Here is a 21,228-nt window from a genome sequence, read left to right as displayed (position 1 = left end):
AGACCAGGCTGGTCTTGAACTCACAGAGATCCGCCTGCCTCTGCCTCCCGAGTGCTGGGATTAAAGGCGTGCTCCACCATCGCCCGGCTGATTTTCATTCTTTCTTGGTCCTCAATACAATCATTTAATCATTGGTTTAATGAATTGACTCTTTGTAGTCTAATCTGATATGATTCCACACCAGAATGTGGTCCCCTTTCATATCTCTCTCTCTCTCTCTCTCTCTCTCTCTCTCTCTCTCTCTCTCTCTCTCTTTACTTTCTTTTGTATGAGTGCAGGCATATGCATTCTATGAAGTGTGTAGAGATCAGAAGACAACCTTTGGATGTTGGTATTTAAATTTTCACCTTGTCTGAGACAGAGTCTGCCTTTTCCCAGTGCTTAGACCAGGGCAGCTGGCCTATAAGCTTTTGGAAATTACGTATCTACTTTAATTTCCTCATACATCTGTGTGTGTTACCATGTCCAGTTTTTGTATGGATTATGAGGAACTGAACACAGGTTGTATTCTATGAGCTTTTATACATTGATCCATCTTCCCAGACTCCAGATATTTTCCCCCAGGTGCAAAAGTGACTCATTTATGTCAGAAAAACTAGAAAGACGGAATAAAAAGGGAAAAAAATTTGCCTTAAATCTGATACTTCATGTAAAGCATAACACAAAACAGATCTCAGACTTAGATTAAAATTTAAAACTGTAGTTTATTAAAGGTAAACAAGAAACCAACAAGAAGGCTTATGGAATGAATTTTCAGACATATCACTACAGTATAATCCACAAAATTAAAAGTAGGTATTTTGCATCCTTTAAACAAGATTCTCCCACTTTCTTACAGAAAGACTCCTGTTAAACAAACAGTAGTGAAGATATGCTGGAAATGAGCTGTTATGCACTACTGGTTGGAGTGTTAATTTGTGCAGCCACCATGGAAACCAATATAGAGGAACATCATCAGCCTAAACATTTAACTACCACACACTCCACTACACTACTGCTGGGTATAAAAGTAAAGAAACTGAACTCAGTATTCCACAGAGATACCTGAGCACCCATGGTTTTTTTGGTGGTTCTATTCAGAATAGCCATGGTGTAGAATCAGTTTAGATACTGTTCTAGTTTGATTTTTTTTGCTGTGATAAATGAATTCCATGACCAGAAGCAACTTGTAGAGGAGAGGGTTTATTTTAGCTTACAGGTTGTAATCCATCACTGAGGGAAGCCAAGTAAGGAACTCAAGAGGTTTAGCAGAAACCAACAGAGGAACTCAAGCCAAGAGGTTGAAGCAGAAACCACCAGAGGCATGCTGCTCACTGGCTTGATCCAAGGCTCATGTTTAGCTACCTTTCTTATACAGTCAAGGTCATTCTGCATAGGGATGGTATCACTCATAGTGGACTGTATCCTTCTACATCAGTTAACAATCAAAAAATGCCCCACAGACACGCTCATGGGCCTATCAGACAGAGAAAATTCTTCAATTGAAGTCCTCCCCCCCTTTTAGCATATGTCAAGTTGACAATCAAGATTAGTTGTCACAGGTGCCCATCAATAGTTGAATGGATAAAGAAATGGACACACACAAATGGAGCTTGGTTCAGTCAAAAGGAAGAAGAAAACTATATCATTTGAATGAAATTAGATGGAACTGGACACCATCATGTTAAGAGAATGTTAAGAGAAATAAGCCAGATTCAGAAACACACATCACATGCTTCTTCTTATATGCCATACCTATTTTTTAAATGCCATGGAAATAGAAGGGGGTATATTTGGGAAGAAGACCAGAGGGAGAAAAGAGGGAGAGGGAAAGGGAGATGTAAGATGGTAATGGAAGGATATTTATAAAGTGCATTATATATGGTAAGAAATGTCATAAGAAAATTTATTGTTTTTCAAAATAAATATATGCTGATAAGGAAGAAAATAAACATAGATTTCCATTAATAAAAAAGGCATGACCACATATACCTGTAACCCCAGCTGTGTGAGGGGCAGAGACAGAAAAATGTCGAGGGCTTCTGGCTGCCAGCTTAACTCTAAGTTCAGCGAGAGATACCATAAGAGAATGAGAGAGAGAAAGAGCAGGGAGCCTGTCACCTTTCTCTGGTTTCCTGTATGTATCAGGCAGGGACATCTACACACGTGTGCATAAATTAAACATCTACAGTACACATGCTATACACCCCACACCCACCCACACATACACAAAGTAACATGAAGACCAAAACATCCAACTTATGAATAAATACATGAGTAGATATTAGAATAATTTAAGAAATGGATGCCTACCCGGCGATTTGTGAAGGTAGAATAACATTCTTTTATCAGCACTGATTTGATCATTTCTGGATCCATGATAGCCAAAACAGGCTGCCGGCCTTCATAAAACCTGCATTGGCAAAGCAGAGAGGATTCAACCAACCAGCTGGATTCTGCTTCTGGCATGCTCAGAACCCAGATGCTGACCCAGATGTTACATGATCCATAATCCAACTTGTGCAATACACGATTATATGTGCTCCTAGTTCAAGTCAGGAATTTGGACCACATATCACAGGAATCTCATGAAATGAAGTATAATGTCACTCATTCAGGGAGGGGCAAACACAAAATAGCTCTACAAAAATCACAACTAGAAATAAAGGGGAACATTTTTAAAGTCTGGGTGATGTACAACATGAATATTGAGCTGAATAGCCAGACACCAGACAGAAAAATCAGGTGGGCCATCCCAGGTGATCAAGTCTGAGAGAAAAGTTAAAATATGTAACTTTTATGAGAAGAATTCAGTCTGTGAACATGGTACCTGGAGACACATGGGACCTCTGGTAAGGAAAACCTCTGAGATCCTTATAATCATACCCTCAACTCAAGAGGCTCTGGGTACGGTTGTCTTCTAGGCACTGAGACACGAGATCATTTCAAGTAAAATCAATGGAGGCTTCCAGAACACTTACCCCCATATTTTTCCATATTTTTCATGGCATTGTCTGTCAAACTCCCAAAATCCCTGGGAACAGAAAGAAAATGAAAACATATTATTATTATTACATTTATTTATTTGGTGTGTGTGTGTGTGTGTGTGTGTGTGTGTGTGTGTGTGTGTGTGTAGAACAGAGGACCACTTATGGTAGTCAGTTCTTATCTCTCACTGTGTGGGTTCCAAGGATCAAACCCAAGTAGTCAGGATTGGTGGAAGACACATTTATCAACTGAACCATCTTGTTGCTCCTGACTATTATTTTAAGAAGACTGCTCTTGTCTCTATTCGGATTGTCTATATCTAAATAATTTGAGTCTCATTAAGTTGTGCTAACTATCCATCACTGACAAAAAGAAGATGGCCCTTATTCCAAGGTGTATAAGTGGGAAGGAGAGAGAATATAGGAGATATTTGAAATGGGGGCCTTGTAATCTTTCAGAGTTTCCCCCCAACATTGGCCACTTACTCTTGTCTGTGAATAATAGTAAATACCATGTCTCTCACAATTGTGTTTGCTTCCCCACATCATCCCTAAATGCTCAAGCTCCCTGAGATACCCTTTTTTTTAGGTGAAGAGAAAACAGAACCTAAGTGAAAACAAGGGAGTGTTCCAGGAACAGGTGTCATTGTGTATTTTCATATTTAGAGTCCTTTTCTTTACCTCATAATCTCTCTCTAGAACACCAGAGGAATTAGAAACTGGAACTAACGCTGAGACCTCTTTTAATTTAGAGAGTGGGTGAGTCCCAGACTTGTAGCTGAGTGAGAAAACAGCAAGGGAAAAATGCGTATACAGGGTCCCTACTGAACGCAGAAAGATGGAGAAATGCCACAACTACGAGGCACTGCAAACTAAGCATTTCTGTGACTTATTTCCTGGATTAGTTTGTTTTAATTATCAACTGGACAGAGCCAACAATGTGGGAAGGGAGTCTTCAAGATCAGATTGGGCTGTGAAGCCAATGTCTGTGGGGGCTTATCTCAATGGTTAATTGATATAAGAGACCCAGCTCACTGTCCCCTGGGCAGGTAGTTCTGGGCTGTATAAGAAAGATACTTAACAGGAGCCTAAGAGAGTCAGGAAACAGAGTCCTTATGGTTTCTGACTCAGGTTCCTGACCTGACATCTGTCAATGATGAATCACAACCAGTAAGATGAAAGGAAACCTCTCCCTAATTTGCAGTGTTCACGATGCTTTGTTTTAAAGATTTATTTGCATTTTATGCGTTTGGGTGTTTTACCTGCATGTACGCATGTGTACTGTGTGCACGCCTTGTGTCTAAGGAGGCAAGAAGAAGTTGTCAGATCCCCTGGAATTGGAGTTACGGATGTTGTTAGGTGCCATGTGGGTTCTAGGAACCAACCTCATCTCACCACCTCCTTTGTTCTGAGTGGTTAATCTCAGCATAGAAAGGCAACTAGAACACTTTTGAAACTGAAAAACAAAATGAAGCAAAACTTTTGCCAAGTGATGTTTTAAGCTATGGAAACAAAAGTGGCCAGTGAGCTCGCTCAGTAGGTAAAGGCAACTGCCACCCAAGCTTGTTGACTTCAGTCAACAAGGATCATGAGGTAGAAGAAAATCAAGTCTCACAGTGATTCTCTTACTTTTGTGTGTACATCACACACACACACACACACACACACACACACACACACACACTGAACAAACAAACAAATGTAAATTTTAGAAAAGATTCTGGAGGCATTACTGTCTCTTGGTAGAATACGTACAGGGGAAAAAAAAACAAATTTTCGTTTGAGGCTCACAAATCTGAACAAGTTCTCAACATGAGAATAGGTATGACAGAGGTCCGAGCTGATCAGCTGCATGAACTAGAGGCTCCAAAGACAATAATAGTAAAATCTGAGAATTTTAATCCAAGATTTGGCCTTCCTAATGGAAGGAACTAAGACAGTTTTCACAACCATGAGTCAAGCAGGGTGCTCAAGCAATACTTACATTTCGGTATTCAAGAACATTTCCCACAAAAGGCAGTGGCTTGGGTCCAGAAATCCCCAAGTTCTTAAAAGTCCCATGTGTATAGGTTCCGTACCTGTGAAGTAGGAGGTCAAGTTTAGGGATCACTACTGTGTGTTATGCAGGCTTGCCAGTTACAGACACAGAAACTGTAACATTCAGGTTGGAGTGGGGGATAACATACTTGGTAACAAAGAACGACAAAAACGTCAATGTCAACAATTAGTTTTGATCTTTATTTTTACCTCCACATTTTTCTGAGAGACTCCCCAAGCCCACAAATACGAAACACAAAAAGTAGATGAATTGTTTTGGCTCTAACTCCTAAAGTAAGTTATTTACAAATCTCCCTAAATGTCACTGTTAATGTGAGAATCCGGTTAGAATACGTCCACATGTGGAGACTGAATGGACATCAGTGGATCTGTCCTTCTCGTGATCTTCAGTGGGGGCTGAAATCCACAAGCATGTCTGAGAATTTTTCCTTGAGAGGAGAGGAATATTTTACGCTTCCTCCTAACTCAGTGGTTTTCAATCTTTCTAATGCTGTGACCATTTAATCCAGTTCTTTATGCTGTGGTGACCCCCAACCATAAGGTTATTTCACTGCTACTTTGTATCTGTAATTTTGCTACTATTATGACTCTTAATGTAAATATCGGATATGAAGGATATCTGATATGTGACTCCTCTGAAAGGGTCATTTGACCCCAAAGGGGTCACGACCCATAGGTTGAAAATGACTGTCCTAACCCATACCTGGATAGAGTTTATGTCATCAATGGCCCATTCTCTTTCTTATCCACCTACTCTGAGAAATTCACATGACCTGATGGACAAGCACAGCAGAAACTGCTGAACTGAAGAAAACCAGCTAAGGAAGTTTATTTCAAAGCACACACACAATCTATCCCATGCATTTGCTTATGCATTAGGCTTGCATTTTTCTCACTTGGAAACAGATGAAATCACTTTATACAATTAGTTATCACAAATACTGAGAGCAACAGCCCCACTTTAACCTTCTGGAAGAAGACTGCTGGTCATATCTCATAGAAGTTCTAGGATCAGATAGAATGAAATAAAACTTTTTCAATTAATTGTAAAGCATGATCATATGGGAAAGATATTGCCACAATATCTTAAACACTTTTCTTCAAAGAATAAAACCATGTTTGAGATTCTATTTCTATTCTATCATAGAAATTTCTATTATCCTTTTTTTTGGGGGGGGGTTTCGAGACAGGGTTTCTCTGTGGTTTTGGAGCCTGTCCTGGAACTAGCTCTGTAGACCAGGCTGGTCTCGAACTCACAGAGATCCGCCTGCCTCTGCCTCCCGAGTGCTGGGATTAAAGGCATTTATCCTTTATTAAAGTTATTTTTATTGATTTTTCTGAGCTCTACATTTTCTCTGCTCCCCTTCCTGCCTCTCCCGTACCCTTCAACACTCTCCTAAGGTCCTCATGCTCCCAATTTACTCAGGAGATCTTGTTTTTTTTTCTACTTCCCATGTAGACTAGATCTATGTATGTCTCTCTTAGTGTCCTCATTGTTGTCTAAATTCTCAGGGATTGTGATTTGTGGGCTGATTTTCTTTGCTTTATGTTTAAAAACCACTTATTAGTGAGTACATGTGATAATTGTCTTTCTGGGTCTGGATTACCTCACTCAAAATGATGTTTTTTTAGCTCCATCCATTTTCTTGCAAAATTCAAGATGTCGTTATTTTTTTTCTGCTGTGTAGTACTCCATTGTGTAAATGTACCACATTTTCCTTATTCATTCTTTGGTCTAAGGGAGCTTAGGTTGTTTCCAGGTTCTGGCTATGACAAACAATGCTGCTATGAACATAGTTGAACATATGTCCTTGTGGCACTATTGAGCACATGGGACCACACTATATACCTCCTGCAGCAGAGGACTCAGGTGAAGATGACACAAGCTCCTCCCATCACCACAATCCTGAGACATTGCAGAAGAGGCCTCCCATCATGCACAGTTATTTGTAATCTGCTTTTGTTAAACTCTGGTTGGTTAATCTGGGGGAAAACTGAGACTCCACCAGAGGATACTCTAAGTCTAACTACGTCATTCTGTCATCCTATCCACAGAACGTGGAGTTCAGTAGAAGAGGAATGCATATTTATCCCCTTAGAGGACCAAGAGCAACACCTTAGGTCTTTGTAACATCCCACACTTAAGTAGCCTTCCCTTCATTTTCTCTTTGGATTTTCCAAACAGGGAGAGGAAAGAATTATCCATTTCATATTCCCAAGTCCAAATCACTGAGGAGAGGAGCCTGGATAGTTTACTTACAGGTAGAGGAGCACCAGGCTGGTAGCCAGGAGCATCCAGGTTTCCATGGAGAAGTTTGGGATCAGGTCCATTGCTGCTTCTTTAATCAAGTCTCTCTTTTGTGCTTTATTCTCAGCTGTGTGTGCTCCACCTTGCAGGACTGAGCCTGATGAGCTTTCTTTCCTGCCCAGCTGTGAGTCAAAAGGCTAGCCTGCAGTGCTTAAGTATGGAAAAGGGGTGGGGTTGGCTTTGCAGCCAATGAAAACGCCACCTTTGTGCCCTACCCACTGTCCTAAGAGTTAACTGCACTCTCCACCCCAGTAGTTGGCAAAGAATCATGCATGTGTCCACTTGGCTATAAGAATTTGTCTTGTAGAAATATCAATTTAAATAGAACCTGTGTTATCATTGGAGCCAAAGGTTATTTTTTCTTATCAGAAACTCAGGGTAAGTTATTGACTTTAATTTCCTGTAGTCTGTTTTCTTGCCCAGGGCTGCTTTTATTTCACAATACTTGAAATTCAGCCAAATGGACTACACCTACAGGTATTTTTTCATTCATTTCCCTCTGCCTACAATATCCTCTGTCTCACAGAAGACACTTTTTTGTTTTTCAAAATCCATTCTTTAAGAGGGACACATGGATTGCCCTGGGAAGGGGAAGTAGATGACATCTTTTGGGTAAATTGGGTAAAAGGAAGGGAATGGGAGATGACAAGGTGAGTGACCAGAATGGTCCAGTTGGGGGAGGGAATGAAATAAATGTTTCCATAGAGGGGGTCATTACAGGGCTAGGGAGAAACCTGGTGCTAGGGACATATCCAGGAATCCACAAGGATGACCCCAGCTAAGAACCCTAGCAATAGTGGAGAGGGTACCTGAACTGCCCTTCCCCTGTTATCAGATGGTTGACTACTCTAAATGTCATCATAGAACCTTCATCCAGCAACTGATGGAAGCAGATTCAGAGATCCACATTCAAGCACCAGGTTGAGCTTTGGGAGTCAGTTGAAGAGAGGGAGGAGGGTTTATAGAAACAAGGGGTTTAAGATCACGATGGAGAAACTCATAGAGACAGGTGACCTGAGCTAGTGGGAACTTACGGGCTCTAGACTGAGAGCTGGGGAGTCCACAGGGGATCAAACTAGGCCCTCTGCATGTGAGTGACTGTTTTATAGCCTTTTCTGTTCATAGGACCCATGGTAATGGGACCAGGGTTTATCCCTGGCACATGAGTTGACTTTTTGAAGCCTGATCTATATGGTGGGATGCCATGTTCAGCCTTGATACAAGAGGGAAGGAGCTGAATCCTCTCTCAACTGAATGTACCAGGCCTTGTTGACTCCCCATGGAAGGTCTTATACTTTCTGAGGTGTGGATGAGCAATGGGAGGGGCAAAAGGAAGGGAGGGAGGGGGAGCTGTGGTTGGTATGTAAAATGAATAAAAACCACATTTGATAGGATTCTGCCTCACCAACCTCATCAAATTTAGAAATACTCTCCTGGATAACCTTTATCATGTCCAGGAGAAATTTATTTTTCTCTTTCCAAGAACATTACTGGTTTCCATATATGTTTTCATTTTCAAGTCATATGATCCTGTAAGATATAGTTTGGTTCGGATTGTCTTTTTTTAATTAACTAATTTATTTTTTTAAAAAACTACTTTTTCTCATTTTATATACCAATCCCAGTCCCCTCCACCCATCTACTCCTCAGAGAGCTAAGGCTTTCAATGGTGAGTTAACAAAGTCTAGCATATTGCTTTGAGACAGGACCATGGCCCACCCCATTACATTTAGACTGAGAAAGGTGTCTCTACAAAGACAATGGGTTCCAAAAAGCCAATATAAGCAGGAGGGATGAATCGTGGTCTCACTGCCAGTGGCCCCACAGTACCCAGGCATACAACTGTCACCCAGGTTCAGAAGGTCAGTTTGGTCCTATGATGGTTCCTTCACGGCCAGGCCAGAGTTGGTGGGCTTCCATTAGCTCAGATGAGCTGTTCCAGTGGGTATCCCTATCATGGTCTTGACCTCTTTGCTCATATTCTCATTCCTTCCACTCTTCAGTTGGACTTTGGGAGCTCAGTCCAGTGCTTTGCTGTGACTCTCTTCCTCTGCTTCCATCAGTTGCTGAATGAAGGTTCTATGGTGACATTTAAGATAGTATAACTCTCTTTTATGTCTCTTGTTCCTAGAAGATTGCTAAAAGCTTCATGGCCCTGTGTCATAAAAGCAATAGTGTTTAGTTAGACCCAGTCTTCTTCCTGACATATGCAGCTGCTCTGCCTTGGAGTTGATTGATACATCAGATAGAGCTAGAGAGATGTCTCAACAGCTTAGAGCACTGTCTGCTCTACCAAAGGACCATGGCTCAATTACCAGAACCCACATGGTGGCTTACAACCATATGTAACTCAAATTTCAGTGGATTGAGCTCCCTCTTTTTGTTTCCCTGGTCATTGTCTATACACATAGGATGCAAAGACATAAATGCAGACAAAACACCCAAACACATAAAGTAAAATAATTAAAACCTGTGAGTGTGTATAGATGTGTTGTGTGTGTGTGTGTGTGTGTGTACATGTATGTATTCACAATTGTAGGAATAAGTTGAGGATGAAACAGATCCCTAATAGGTATACAGATAGAGAAGTATATCACAGAAATATGATAAAGACGGTAAATAGCTGGCTTCTCTCTCACCCCCTGATTTGAAACAAAGATCTGGAAGGCTTTACAAAGTTGTAAGGTAGGACTCAGATAAATTTACCCAAACCTGTGAGCCTTTTCACTTCTCTTTCTTTGTTTATGCAATCCTAAATCAGAGGAAGAACTTAATTCCAGCCCACCCACAGCCCTTAAAGTCCCCAACTCTCCAGGGGATGCTGGACTTTAGCTTCCCCTTCTGTTTCCAGGGTTCGTTCTCTATGCTTGCCTTGGTGTGTGCTTCTTCACCTCCAATAGAAGTAGTTTTCAACTGTTAACTCCACCCACTGTGCCTGAGATTTCCCCACTGCTAGCTGTTATGCTCCTACCTTCATTACCATTCTTTGACTGGCAGACAAAACAAACCTAACCCAAAACCCTCGATGATGTTAGGGGTGCTTGTGGGTATGGGGATGTGCAGCGCACATGTGTGCCTATATATGTGGTAGAGAGCAGACATCCTTTGACCAACAGCCCATCCGTTTTTTGATTGATTTTTATTGAGCTCTACATTTTTCTCTGCTCCCCTCCCTGCCTTTCTCCTCCCCCTTTCAACCCTCCCCCAAGGTTCCCATGCTCCCAATTTACTCAGGAGATCTTGTCTTTTTCTACTTCCCATGTAGATTAGATCTATGTAAGTCTCTCTTAGTGTCCTCATTATTGTCTAAGTTCTCTGGGATTGTGGTTTGTAGGCTGGTTTTCTTTGCTTTGTTTAAGAACCACCTATGAGTGAGTACATGTGATAATTTCTTTGTGTGTCTGGGTTACCTCATTCTAAATGATGTTTTCTAGCTCTGTTCATTTTCCTGCAAAATTCAAGATAAAATTATTATTATTATTATTATTATTATTATTATTATTATTATTATTATTATTTGCCCATCTTATATATTGGATCAGTTTCTCTCACTTGAAATCTGAGCTTGCCAGTTTGGCTTATCTAACTGGCTAGCTTGCCCTGCTGTTCTCTGCCTCTGTCTCCCACACCCTGGAGTTACAGGGTCCACTATGCCTGCCAGTCACTGTGTGCAGACAATAGGACTTTGGTCCTTATGCAAGCATAGCAGGCCTTTTATCCACTGAATCATATACCCAGTCCCCAGATTAGCCACCTTCTTAACCAATAAGTGAAAAGTCTCTGAATGATTGCACATGATAGGACTGAGAGGTGGACCACACGCACTCTGGCCACCAATCTATGGCAGATGTCACTACATACAGGATGCAAGGGTGACCCCGACACCAAAACAAAATATTCCTTGATATTTTCTTTAGACATTTTCACTTCATCATTTGGAAAGCATCTGCTTAGCTCCTTGCTAGCTAGTTTTGTGTTAACTTGATACAAAGTAAAGTCATTTTGGAAGAGGAAAGTTCTATTGAGAAAATGTCACCACCAGGTTGGCTTTTGTGCAAATCTGTAGTGCATTGTCTTAGTCAGTAATTGATATGGGAGGACCCAGACCATTTTGGGTCAAAATATATCTGGGCTGGAAGTTCTGAGTGTTATTAGGAAGCAGGCTGAGCAAGTAATGAAGAATTAGCCAGAAAGCAGTGTTCCTTCACAACCCGCACGGTCCATGCCTCCAAGGTCCTGCCATGCTTGAGTTCTTGACTTCTTTCAGTGATGGACTATGATGTGTGAATTAGAATGGCCCCCATAGGCTCGTATGTTTGAATACTTGGCCAGCAGTTGGTTGAAGTGTTTGGGAAGGATTAAAAGATGTGGTTTTGTTAGAGGATGTGTGTAACTGAAGGAGACTTTGAGGTTTCAAAAGCCCATGTCATTCCAGTTGGCTCTCTCTGTCTGTGGTTATTTTCTCAACATGTAAGGCTCAGTTACTGCGCCAGCACCATGCCTGCCTGCCTGCTGCTATGTTTCCTGCCATGATGGTCATGAAATCACCTTCTGAAACTGTAAGCAAGCCCCCAATAAACTCTTTCTTTTACAGGTCAACTTGATCATGGTGTCCTTCATAGCAATAGCAAAGTAACTATGACAATGTATAAAATATTGTCTATAAAGTGAATATAAAGGGATATTTAGAATTGCTTTAGCTGGAGCTAGGAATGTGGCTCAGTTGGGAGAATTCTTGCTTAACATGCATGAGGCACTGGGTCTGATCCAAGTGTTCCATAATGCTGGCTGTAGCTCGTGTCTAAAATCTCAACAATTGGTAGGTAAGAACAGGAGTGATAGGAGTTCAAGGTCATCTTAGGCTACATAGTCAGTTGGATAACAGCTCAATGGGAGTCACTGAGGAAAAAGGCTAGGCTCATGGCTCAGTTGGCAATATGTCTGCCATGCAAGAAAGAGGACGTGAAGCCAGGCATGGTAATGTGTGCCTATGACAGCCTCAGGGATAGGGGTGAAAACTGATAGATCCCTGAAGTTCACTGGCCTGCCAGTCTAGTGTAATCAGTGAGTTTCAGGTTGAGTGGGAGACCCTATATAAAAAATAAAGGTGGAAGGGGTAGAGAGATCACCAAGTAGTTAAGAATGCCTGTTCCCCATGTATAGGACCAGAATGAATTCACAGCACAGCATTGGGTAGATTACAACTACCTGTAACTCAGGTTGCAAGAAATCTTATGCCTTCCTCTAGCCATCACAGGCACATGCAAATGCTTGCACACACATAAATATAAAACACTTATAAGTAAAATAAATAGTAAGAGAATAAAGGTGGAGAATGAGCAAAGAAAGATGCTTGATTTTAACTGTAAGTTTTTACACAAGTCTCATATATTTGCATTCACACCCACGCACACATACTCTGTCTATCTGTCTGTCTGTCTGTCTCTTTCACACATACATACAAATACAACAGACATGCTAACATACTCATAATAGAATTTTTAAAACTTTCTGGAACTAATGCATTTTACTCTGAAAAACAATTTATTTAAGTGGATCTTGTAGTGAGAAGCAATAAGACCTTGACCTGAAGGCCTCTAGTCTATCTGGGTAGGATAGTTTAGTCATTTTTTTGAGACCAAAATCCAGCCAGCACCAGGGTCAAACCAGAGCAAAATATTTTAGTCTACAAAGGGTCGTAAAAGAGGCACGCCTTTTGTGGAATATGCTCTATAAGGTAATATCTTTAAACATAAAAAGACATAAATACCAATAAAGAAATGGTAGGAATGGATGAAGACTCTCTGTACTGGAGATACACATCGATGGCCTCTGTGCTTTCGTCTGCACATATTATCTGCCTTTAATGGCCTGCTATGAATACATAGAGGAAAACAGATGACTCACAGAAAGACAGAGGACATAGACTACTAACATCCAGTTTCTATTTTGGCTGCAGATAGAGGCAAGGTGATAATTATAGTATCTTGAGCTAAAATTAACCATATGACAACATAAAACCTTTACCAGTTTCGGTGGACTTATCTTTTCAGCTTCTCTAAAAAGTTAAGGTTTAACTTTAGATAACTGTAAAGGAAGTAATTAAGCTCAGAAATGGTTATAGTCATGCTATTATGTTATAAGGTCGTGAGCTCTCATGTGGATGAAGAGAACCACCAAGTCATCTCTCCAGCCCAGATCTTTATTAAAGATAAACCTTTACTAGTCTCTTGAATTTTTTTTTAACCACAGGGCAAAAGTAATGTTTTTTTATCACCAAAGGAAGCTGACATATAATTACCCTTTAGGGATGGGATTTTTAGGAGAAAGGGCCTTGAGACCACGGTCAGATTTCAAGGTGGGAGAGCATTAGAAAGGAAATGCACTATATTAAAAACACCATTCCAGGACCTTATAGGAAAGGGAAAGCTCCCATTTACAGTGTGCGGAGAGGAGTTGCATTAAGATAAAAATATCGTGGCCCTTCAGCAGCGAGGGTCTGACCTGATGTCCATGACTGCTGATGCCTTTGAAGGGCATGCAAATGCCAGGGGTCTGGGCAGCCACCTGGGGTCACATTGGTGTTTGAGGGTCATGGTACTGTGGGGGCCACCTGGGGCTATAGTGACATATAAGCCCTGAATGTTGCCTAGAATCATGCCTGGGTCCATGGTCCTGCTACAGTAAGTGTCTGTGTTGAACTGTGGTCCATGTTGCTGCCAGAAGCCACAGGGAGGCTTGGAGTCTAGGCCACAATCTGTGGTCATGTGGATGTTCAGGGTCAGGTTGCTGCCAAGGCCAGGCTGATCTGAGTGTCCTGTATTCTGTGTCCTGTGTCCATCCTCTATGTCAGGGCTGCTGCTATCAATGGCCATGTCTGTGTTTATGATTCTAAAGCAGTCGGGTCTGAGTTGATGTCTGTGGTCTCCATTGCCCTTGAGGACCATTTGGATGTCTGGGGTCTGGTCAGACACCTGAGACCATGTTGGTGTCTGAGGGCCATGTTGCTACCAGGGTCACACTGATCTGGATAGCTTGTGCTGCCTCCAGGCTCACGGTGATACCTGGAACCCAGGTGCTCCCTAGGGCTGTGTCTGTGTCAGTGATCCTGCTGTGGCTAGGGTCTGTGTTGATGTCCACAGCTCATGTTTTCACAGGGGTCATAGGAATCAAGCAGGTTGAATTCAAGGTCTGTGCTGAGCTGGCCCTGCTCCTCACCGGACCTGGGATAGCTGACTGTACCCCTTACTAGATTACAGCCATAAGAGAGCTGCCACCCTGTGATCCCCCAATCAGGAAAGATGGTCTCACTCCTCACCATGGGTATGTACCTCACCTGGGCAACCGACTAGAGCCACCCCTGTTGTTGAGGATGTAAGTAAGCTGGCCCTGAGGGCATGAGAAGAGCAGAGCTGACTCCCCCAAGTCTCCATGTGGTGGCATGGGTAAGAAAAAGATGCCCTCTTGCTCCCACCCCTCGCTACCTGTGGCAGGCGAGAAAGCTGGCCCTGGGGTCACGAGAGTGAGAGAACTAGCCCCTCAACAGCTGCAGTTCCCAGGAGAGCAGACAGATCCTGTACCCTGTCAGTGCAGTACAGTAAGATATCGGAGATGAAGCTGAGCCAGCTCTGAGGGATGAGAGCAGGAGAGCTGGCTATACCCTCTTATATGCCCCAACAGCAAAGAGGGAGGTCCCTGAACATTTCCAGGGCAATGCAGTGGACCTGGCCCTGGTAGTGTGAGTGACCTGGACCAAGGGCCTGGGAACAAAAGAACTGTCCCCTGTCCTTGCTGCAGCCTGCATTGGGTGGTTTGGCTGAGGCAGAACTGGAGAACTCACCTAGGTGGTAACAATTTGGAACACCCGATGGGCTGACCAGCCCAGCTACCACCCAGGCCCAGAACGTAGGCTACGAGTTGGCCTAACCCAACATTCATCTCATCTATGAACTGTTGGAGCATGTAAAGGGGATGGACTTACAGATTCAAAACTGCTGGACATAGAACTCGGGACATAAAACAATAACAGGATAGCCAAGAGGAGCGCAGTGAGAGCCTGTTATCGACTGTGTAGCAGAAGCCAGAGGGCCTGAACCAAATGAGTCATTACTCATAGAAGTGAACACTTACAAGTGAAGGTGACAGGCCAAAGGGTAAACTAAAGTGAGGTGTGACTCAACAGTCCACACCACAACTTCCACGAGATTCTTCTGTTTTTTTTCCTTGTTGTTGTTTGTTTTGATTTGTTTGTTTTTTCTGTTTTGTTTTGCTTTTTTTCATTTGTTTGTTTGCTTTGTTTGGTTTTTGATTTTTCTTTTAAATGTCATTTTGTTTTGGTGGGGAGGTTGCAAGAGCAGAGGGTAGATGGTGTGTGTGTGTGTGTGTGTGTGTGTGTGTGTGTGTGTGTAGGGCAGGATCCAGATGCACTATGTAAAATCTGTAAATAATCAATAAAAGTTAAAAAGAAAGATAAAAATACATTGCATGCACAGATGGAATTCTCAGAGTTAATACTGGCACTATATTTTTTATGGGGTGAAAATAATTCTTTTTAATGGCATTTTATGTCTGAAGTGTTTGGGGCATGTGATAAGCACTTAGGAGAAGAGAGATTCTAAAAACTTTTTCATGAAGCTCTACTTCTAATGAAAAAAGCAGAAATGAACTAAACACACACAAAGAAATGCAAATTTGAATAAATATTATGAAATAAAAACTTCTATAAATGCTTTCCATGGTTCTATTATGACACAAATTCCTTAACATAAAAACTTAATACTTTTCCCTGTTGTTTTGGGGTCGTTTAACATCCTCCAGTTAAATTCTAAAAAGTTTTGTTGTGAAATAGGAAATGATATTCAATGTCCATTAGCAATCACTGCTCTTCTACAGCAATGACATTTTGCCTGTTGTCATTGCTAATTCTTTTAAATTACATGTGAACCAGCCTCACTTTCTGTAGGCATGTTCTGCACACTCCTTAAGTGACAAGGGTCACTGGGACAGTAATACTGCATCCTTTTAAAACTCTCTACTCAGAAATCAATTCAAACATTGCAAGAATATTACAAAGGCCACCTGTATGAACTTGACACAGATCCCTTCACTGTTAATAGTCTACTACTGCATTTGTTTCCTGTATATATTTGTGTACATTGTTTTTCCCAATGTTTTGGCAGGAATTTAAAGACATAATGTCCTATTATCTTCCAATCCTTTAATATGCAGACACTAAAAAGAAGCACATTCTTTCATGAAATTACACTAAAAATGGTTTTATCATGCTACCATCTAATTCACAAACAATATTTTACTTTTACTGTCTATCAACATAATAATTTTAGTGGGTTCATGAAACAATCCAGTAGCAAGCACAGCATTTAGCTCTAACGTCTTACCCATCTTCTTTAATTTGCAAGTGTTTCAACCTTTCCTTGTCCTGTCACTGATATTTTTGGTAATTAGTTATTGAAAATAGATTTTTAATACAGTATTTTCTGGTTATATTTCCTGTTCCCGAACTCCTCCCAGGCCCTCCCCATTTCTCTTTCTATCCAAATCTACACCCTTTCTTTCTCTTTCTCATTACAAACAAACAGGAACCTGAAAACATAAATAATAATATAAAAAAGAAACAAAATAAATAAAAAGAGTTAAAGACAAAGCACAGAAAACACATAAGACTGAGACATACATTCATACACACAGAAAAACCAAAAAAATATTAGAGGCTATAATATATAAGCAAAATATCTGTAGCTCCCCACAAAGGTCCAGATGAAACATTGTGAGATTAAAAAACAAAAACAACAAACAAACAAACAAAATCCCTCTATAAATACCATTGAGTTCTTTGGCCATCTGTTGCTGGGCCTGGAGCCTGCCCTACAGTGTGATTTGTGTTGCCAGTGAGACTCCTTTGGAAAGAACTATTTTTTTCAATTGGAAGCAATTATCAGTTGGAGAAGGCTCTGGGTTAAGAATGGGGGCTCAAGTCCATTTCCCCTCTCAGAGCTTAGATTCATCTGTGCAATCCCTGTGCATGCTGCCAGTCTCTGTGAGTTCATATGTACATCAGTCCTGTTGTGTCTAGATGGCCTTTCAGGAAAGTCACCACTGTCAATCACAGGGTTTATAGCTTGGGGGTTGTTTACCTCTCTCCTCTGGTAGTGTACAGAGTAACTTATGGCAAGCAGGGGTCAAGGCACTATTTATCCACATTCAGTGAGCCATGCACGTGTTGTCTTCACCAATAGAGCCTTACCATCAGTTTGTGAAGAGCAACCAATAGCCCTGGCAATAGCCTGGGTTTTTTGGGGGGGTTCCATGGGAACCCTTTATCCAAAAATTGATAGATGTAACACATTCCTGGAGCTGAAGGTGATCTCTAGTTGGGACCTTGTCTCTCCTGTTATTTGGTGATTACAGTTTAGGATTCTTACACACACACATACACACACACACACACACACACACACACACACACACACGCATTTTAGAAAAACTTCTACTGTATTAGGTTTCCCTAAAACCCCTCAAATGACCCTCAGTTTTGGCTGTCACTACCCATATTCCCTTTTACTATGAATCACAGAATCATTAAGTATCAATCAGCCTCATTTCACAGGATTGACTCATCAGAGTCAGGATCTCTGTGAGGAGGACTAAGCCAAAATGCATGGCATGTTTGAATTATTGGCTTGCCAATAAGGTGGCTATTTCTTGCGGTAGATTTCTCACCACAGCTTACACCCTTCTGTTACAAATTTAGAATTTATCTCCCATAGTGCAGCACTATTTGATCATTTACTGGGCATAATTTCCACTATGCATTTGGGATTTTACTGATAACATCCCCTCACTATGTGTGAAATTACTCACACAGTCAAAAAGCCTGCTTCCCAATTTGTTCCTTTCTCCTATGTAAATGTAGAGATCTGCCTTCTTGCAGTTATCTTTATTGACAGGTATTTGCTCAGACAAAGATGCTCTGTTTAAGACATTCCCAGGTATCCAAGGACATAGAATTATATAGCTAGAAAATCTAACATGACTATAAGCTTGGCTATTACTGATGATTATCAACTAACAACCTATATTTCCTAATTTAAATGAACTACACAATCACAATACCTTAATCAAGAGCAGAAATACACATATAACAAGAATGACCTTAAATTTATATCAACAAAGCAAAATTTATACCAATGCAAATTATTCATATCTATATCATATACTCCTTTAAATGCAAAAGAACATTTACAAACAGTATTTGGGAATATGGGCTCAGTTTTTTCTCTCCAAATTGCTTTGTGCTCTATGGGGGCACTGTTAATCAGGTCTTTTATGGTATATCCTGTATGCTAGGTTCATCTCAGTCGACAGTTGAGCGAATTAATTTTCTGAGGATGTTTATGGCAACTTTTCAGGTCTATCATACCATATTGGTCTAGTAGCAATCCACAGTTCTCATCCTCTGTGAAAACAAAAGAAGAACCTCTTTTCTAAAGCATCATATCCTTAGACCCAAATTCTGAAGTGAAGATACCTTTATAATATCCATGCTGGTTTAGCTTGACAGTCCACATAGTGAGATGTCTCTCTGTACCTAGCTCCTTCACAGTCAAAAAACAATAATACAAAAAATCCAGACTCTTGGTGAATTTTCCATTTTTACATCGCTTATTTTTCTTTATTTTTTTAATCTATGACTATCTGTACTGTCTCTTTTAAGACATTTTTTTTAAAGAATTGTTTTGAGACAGGGTTTCTCTATGTATCTTTGTCCTGGAATTCACTCTTTAGAACAGGCTGTCCTTGAACTCACAGAGGTTTGTCTGCCTCTGCCTCCCAAGTGCTGGGATTAAAGGTGTATGCTACTACACCTTGAACTCACAGAGATGTGTCTGCTTTTGCCTCCCAGGCATTGGGATTAAAGGCGTGTACCACCACATCTTGAATTTACAGAAGTCTGCCTGACTCTGTCTTTTCTTTTCTCTCCCCAAGCCTGCATATATTTTTAACAATGTGACCAATTTAGAGGTCATTTATGTCTGGATCTATCCTATTACATTGTCTTTAATTGTTTACTGTCTTGAAGAGCTTTTAAAATGCTAGGCAGCTAGGTTGCAGCTGCTCTGTATGTTGGCTCCACCTCTCTCCAATTTCAAAATGGTGGAAATACCATTTTTACTAGCTGTGGGGCCACCAGGCAGGAGCTGCACTCAGCAGTCCAACCCGGAGAATGAGTGTGTCACACATAAATCCTTTTTATCTGAGTTACAGCCAAATCTGCCACACAGAGCACTGAGCAGCCTGGAAACATCTCTCTGTATGGTGGCAGAAATCCATGCTCTCCTGCCTGTGCATGTCTAGTAGACCTGATCCAGCACCTGCCCAGGCAGGGAGCGTCAAACCACAGGCATGGTCTCAGTTACTTAGATCAAGACTGTAAGTGGGCACACAAACATCCAGGCCCACAAATGCTCCATAGCCAGAGATTGCACCAGTGACAGGGCCCAGGAAGCCTTGTTTTAAAATGGCACAGCTTTTTTTCTGCTGCTATCACTGAGTCAGGAAATCTCTCTGTGGCACGCACTAGCAAATAGCAAAAAGCTGAGTTAAACTCTATATTTGTGTCTAGAATTCCTTTTAAAGCCCTCTCAGGTTTTACATGGAGTTAGTCGACCATGTTGAGGTGCCAACTCTCCCATTTTAGTTTAACCTATTTCTAATAATCTGTATATCACCATGAGGTTGTGGCTTACCGGGAAAGAATCTAACCAGCGTCTGTCTCAGGCAGGAGAATCATGGCATCTGCCACATTGCCCTTCTTCCCAGCATTCTGTTCTATCTACTCTGCCCACCTAAGGGCTGCCCTATCAAAAGGCCAAGGCAGTTTCTTTCTTTCTTTTTTTTTTTTTACAGAATAATAAACACCTTTATTACATGAGCTATGATGGATGGTTTATTTGCCTTTCCGGGCTTTGATCTTCCTCAGATAGAACTCCAGCTCCTTGCCTTCTAGCACATAGGCATCTGCTCTGCCACACTGGCCTGGTCTTGAGGCGATACAGGCCAGAAGCTTGCCCTGCTGGAACTGCTCCTCCAGAAGACTGCTGGTCTTGGCGTTCTTTTTCCTTTCATCGTATTTCTTCTGAATTTTCTTTGATCGTTTTTTGTTTAATATTTCTTCCTCCTCAGGAGTCAGCTTGGCCCCTTCTTTCGGCCCAGGGGCAGTGCATAGTGAGACTCATACCACTGTGGGTATGGGGTGCTGTCAATGAGCACGATGCAGTTCTTGACCAGAGTCTTGGTGCGGACCAGCTCGTTATTGGACGCATTGTAGACGACACCAATGATCCTTGTCTTGCTAGTACAGCACTCAGAACCCCAGGAAAAGTTCCCCACATCCAATCTTAGGGCACAGTACTTCTTATTGCCTCCTCGCACACGGACCGTGTGGATGCAAAGAGGGCCAATCTTAGTGTTAGCCGTAAGCGGTCCCAGCTCATACTTCCGCTTCTTGTGGTAGGGCTTTCTCTTGCCCCCGGTCTTGCGGCGCTTGTGCCAGTTGTCCCGAGAGATGCCCATCGCTCGGCGCTCCAAGGCAGTTTCTTTATTCAGGCAACGAAAGCAACACATCGACAGATGAATCTTCTACATCACTCCTACAGCTGAAAAATGTTTTCAGTGATGTGGCAGGATACAAGATCAACTCAAAAAAAAATCAGTAACCCTCCTATATATAAATGATAAAGAAGCTGAGAAGGAAATCAGAGAAATCACTTTTCACAGTAGCCACAAATAACATAACATATCTTGGGGTAATGCTAACCAAAGTAGTGAAAGAACTTTTTGACAAGAACTTTAGTCTTTGAAGAAAGAAATTGTAGA

General features: G+C 41.5%; 1 protein-coding gene and 1 pseudogene across 1 annotated transcript in view; both read right to left on the bottom strand.

Annotated features, from left to right (window-relative positions):
- The window catches only part of LOC101996465 (cytochrome P450 3A13-like), a 33,366-nt gene extending 25,925 nt beyond the window's left edge, over positions 1 to 7,441 (bottom strand). Inside the window, exons 1-4 of the mRNA XM_005367062.2 lie at positions 7,285 to 7,441; positions 4,951 to 5,044; positions 2,961 to 3,013; positions 2,293 to 2,392 (exon numbers count right to left, since the gene is read on the bottom strand). Coding sequence (XP_005367119.1) covers positions 2,293 to 2,392; positions 2,961 to 3,013; positions 4,951 to 5,044; positions 7,285 to 7,355 — 318 coding nt within the window. The 5' untranslated portion in view covers positions 7,356 to 7,441. The remainder of the gene's footprint in view (positions 1 to 2,292; positions 2,393 to 2,960; positions 3,014 to 4,950; positions 5,045 to 7,284) is intronic.
- Positions 7,442 to 20,230: 12,789 nt separating this feature from the next.
- LOC101996187 lies at positions 20,231 to 20,931 on the bottom strand (annotated as a pseudogene).
- Positions 20,932 to 21,228: the final 297 nt, after the last annotated feature.

Source organism: Microtus ochrogaster, unplaced genomic scaffold (genome assembly GCF_000317375.1).
Source record: "Microtus ochrogaster isolate Prairie Vole_2 unplaced genomic scaffold, MicOch1.0 UNK16, whole genome shotgun sequence".
Classification (NCBI taxonomy): domain Eukaryota; kingdom Metazoa; phylum Chordata; class Mammalia; order Rodentia; family Cricetidae; genus Microtus; species Microtus ochrogaster.
Note: the sequence above shows the minus strand (reverse complement) of the source record. Positions and strands in the feature narration are given on the sequence as shown.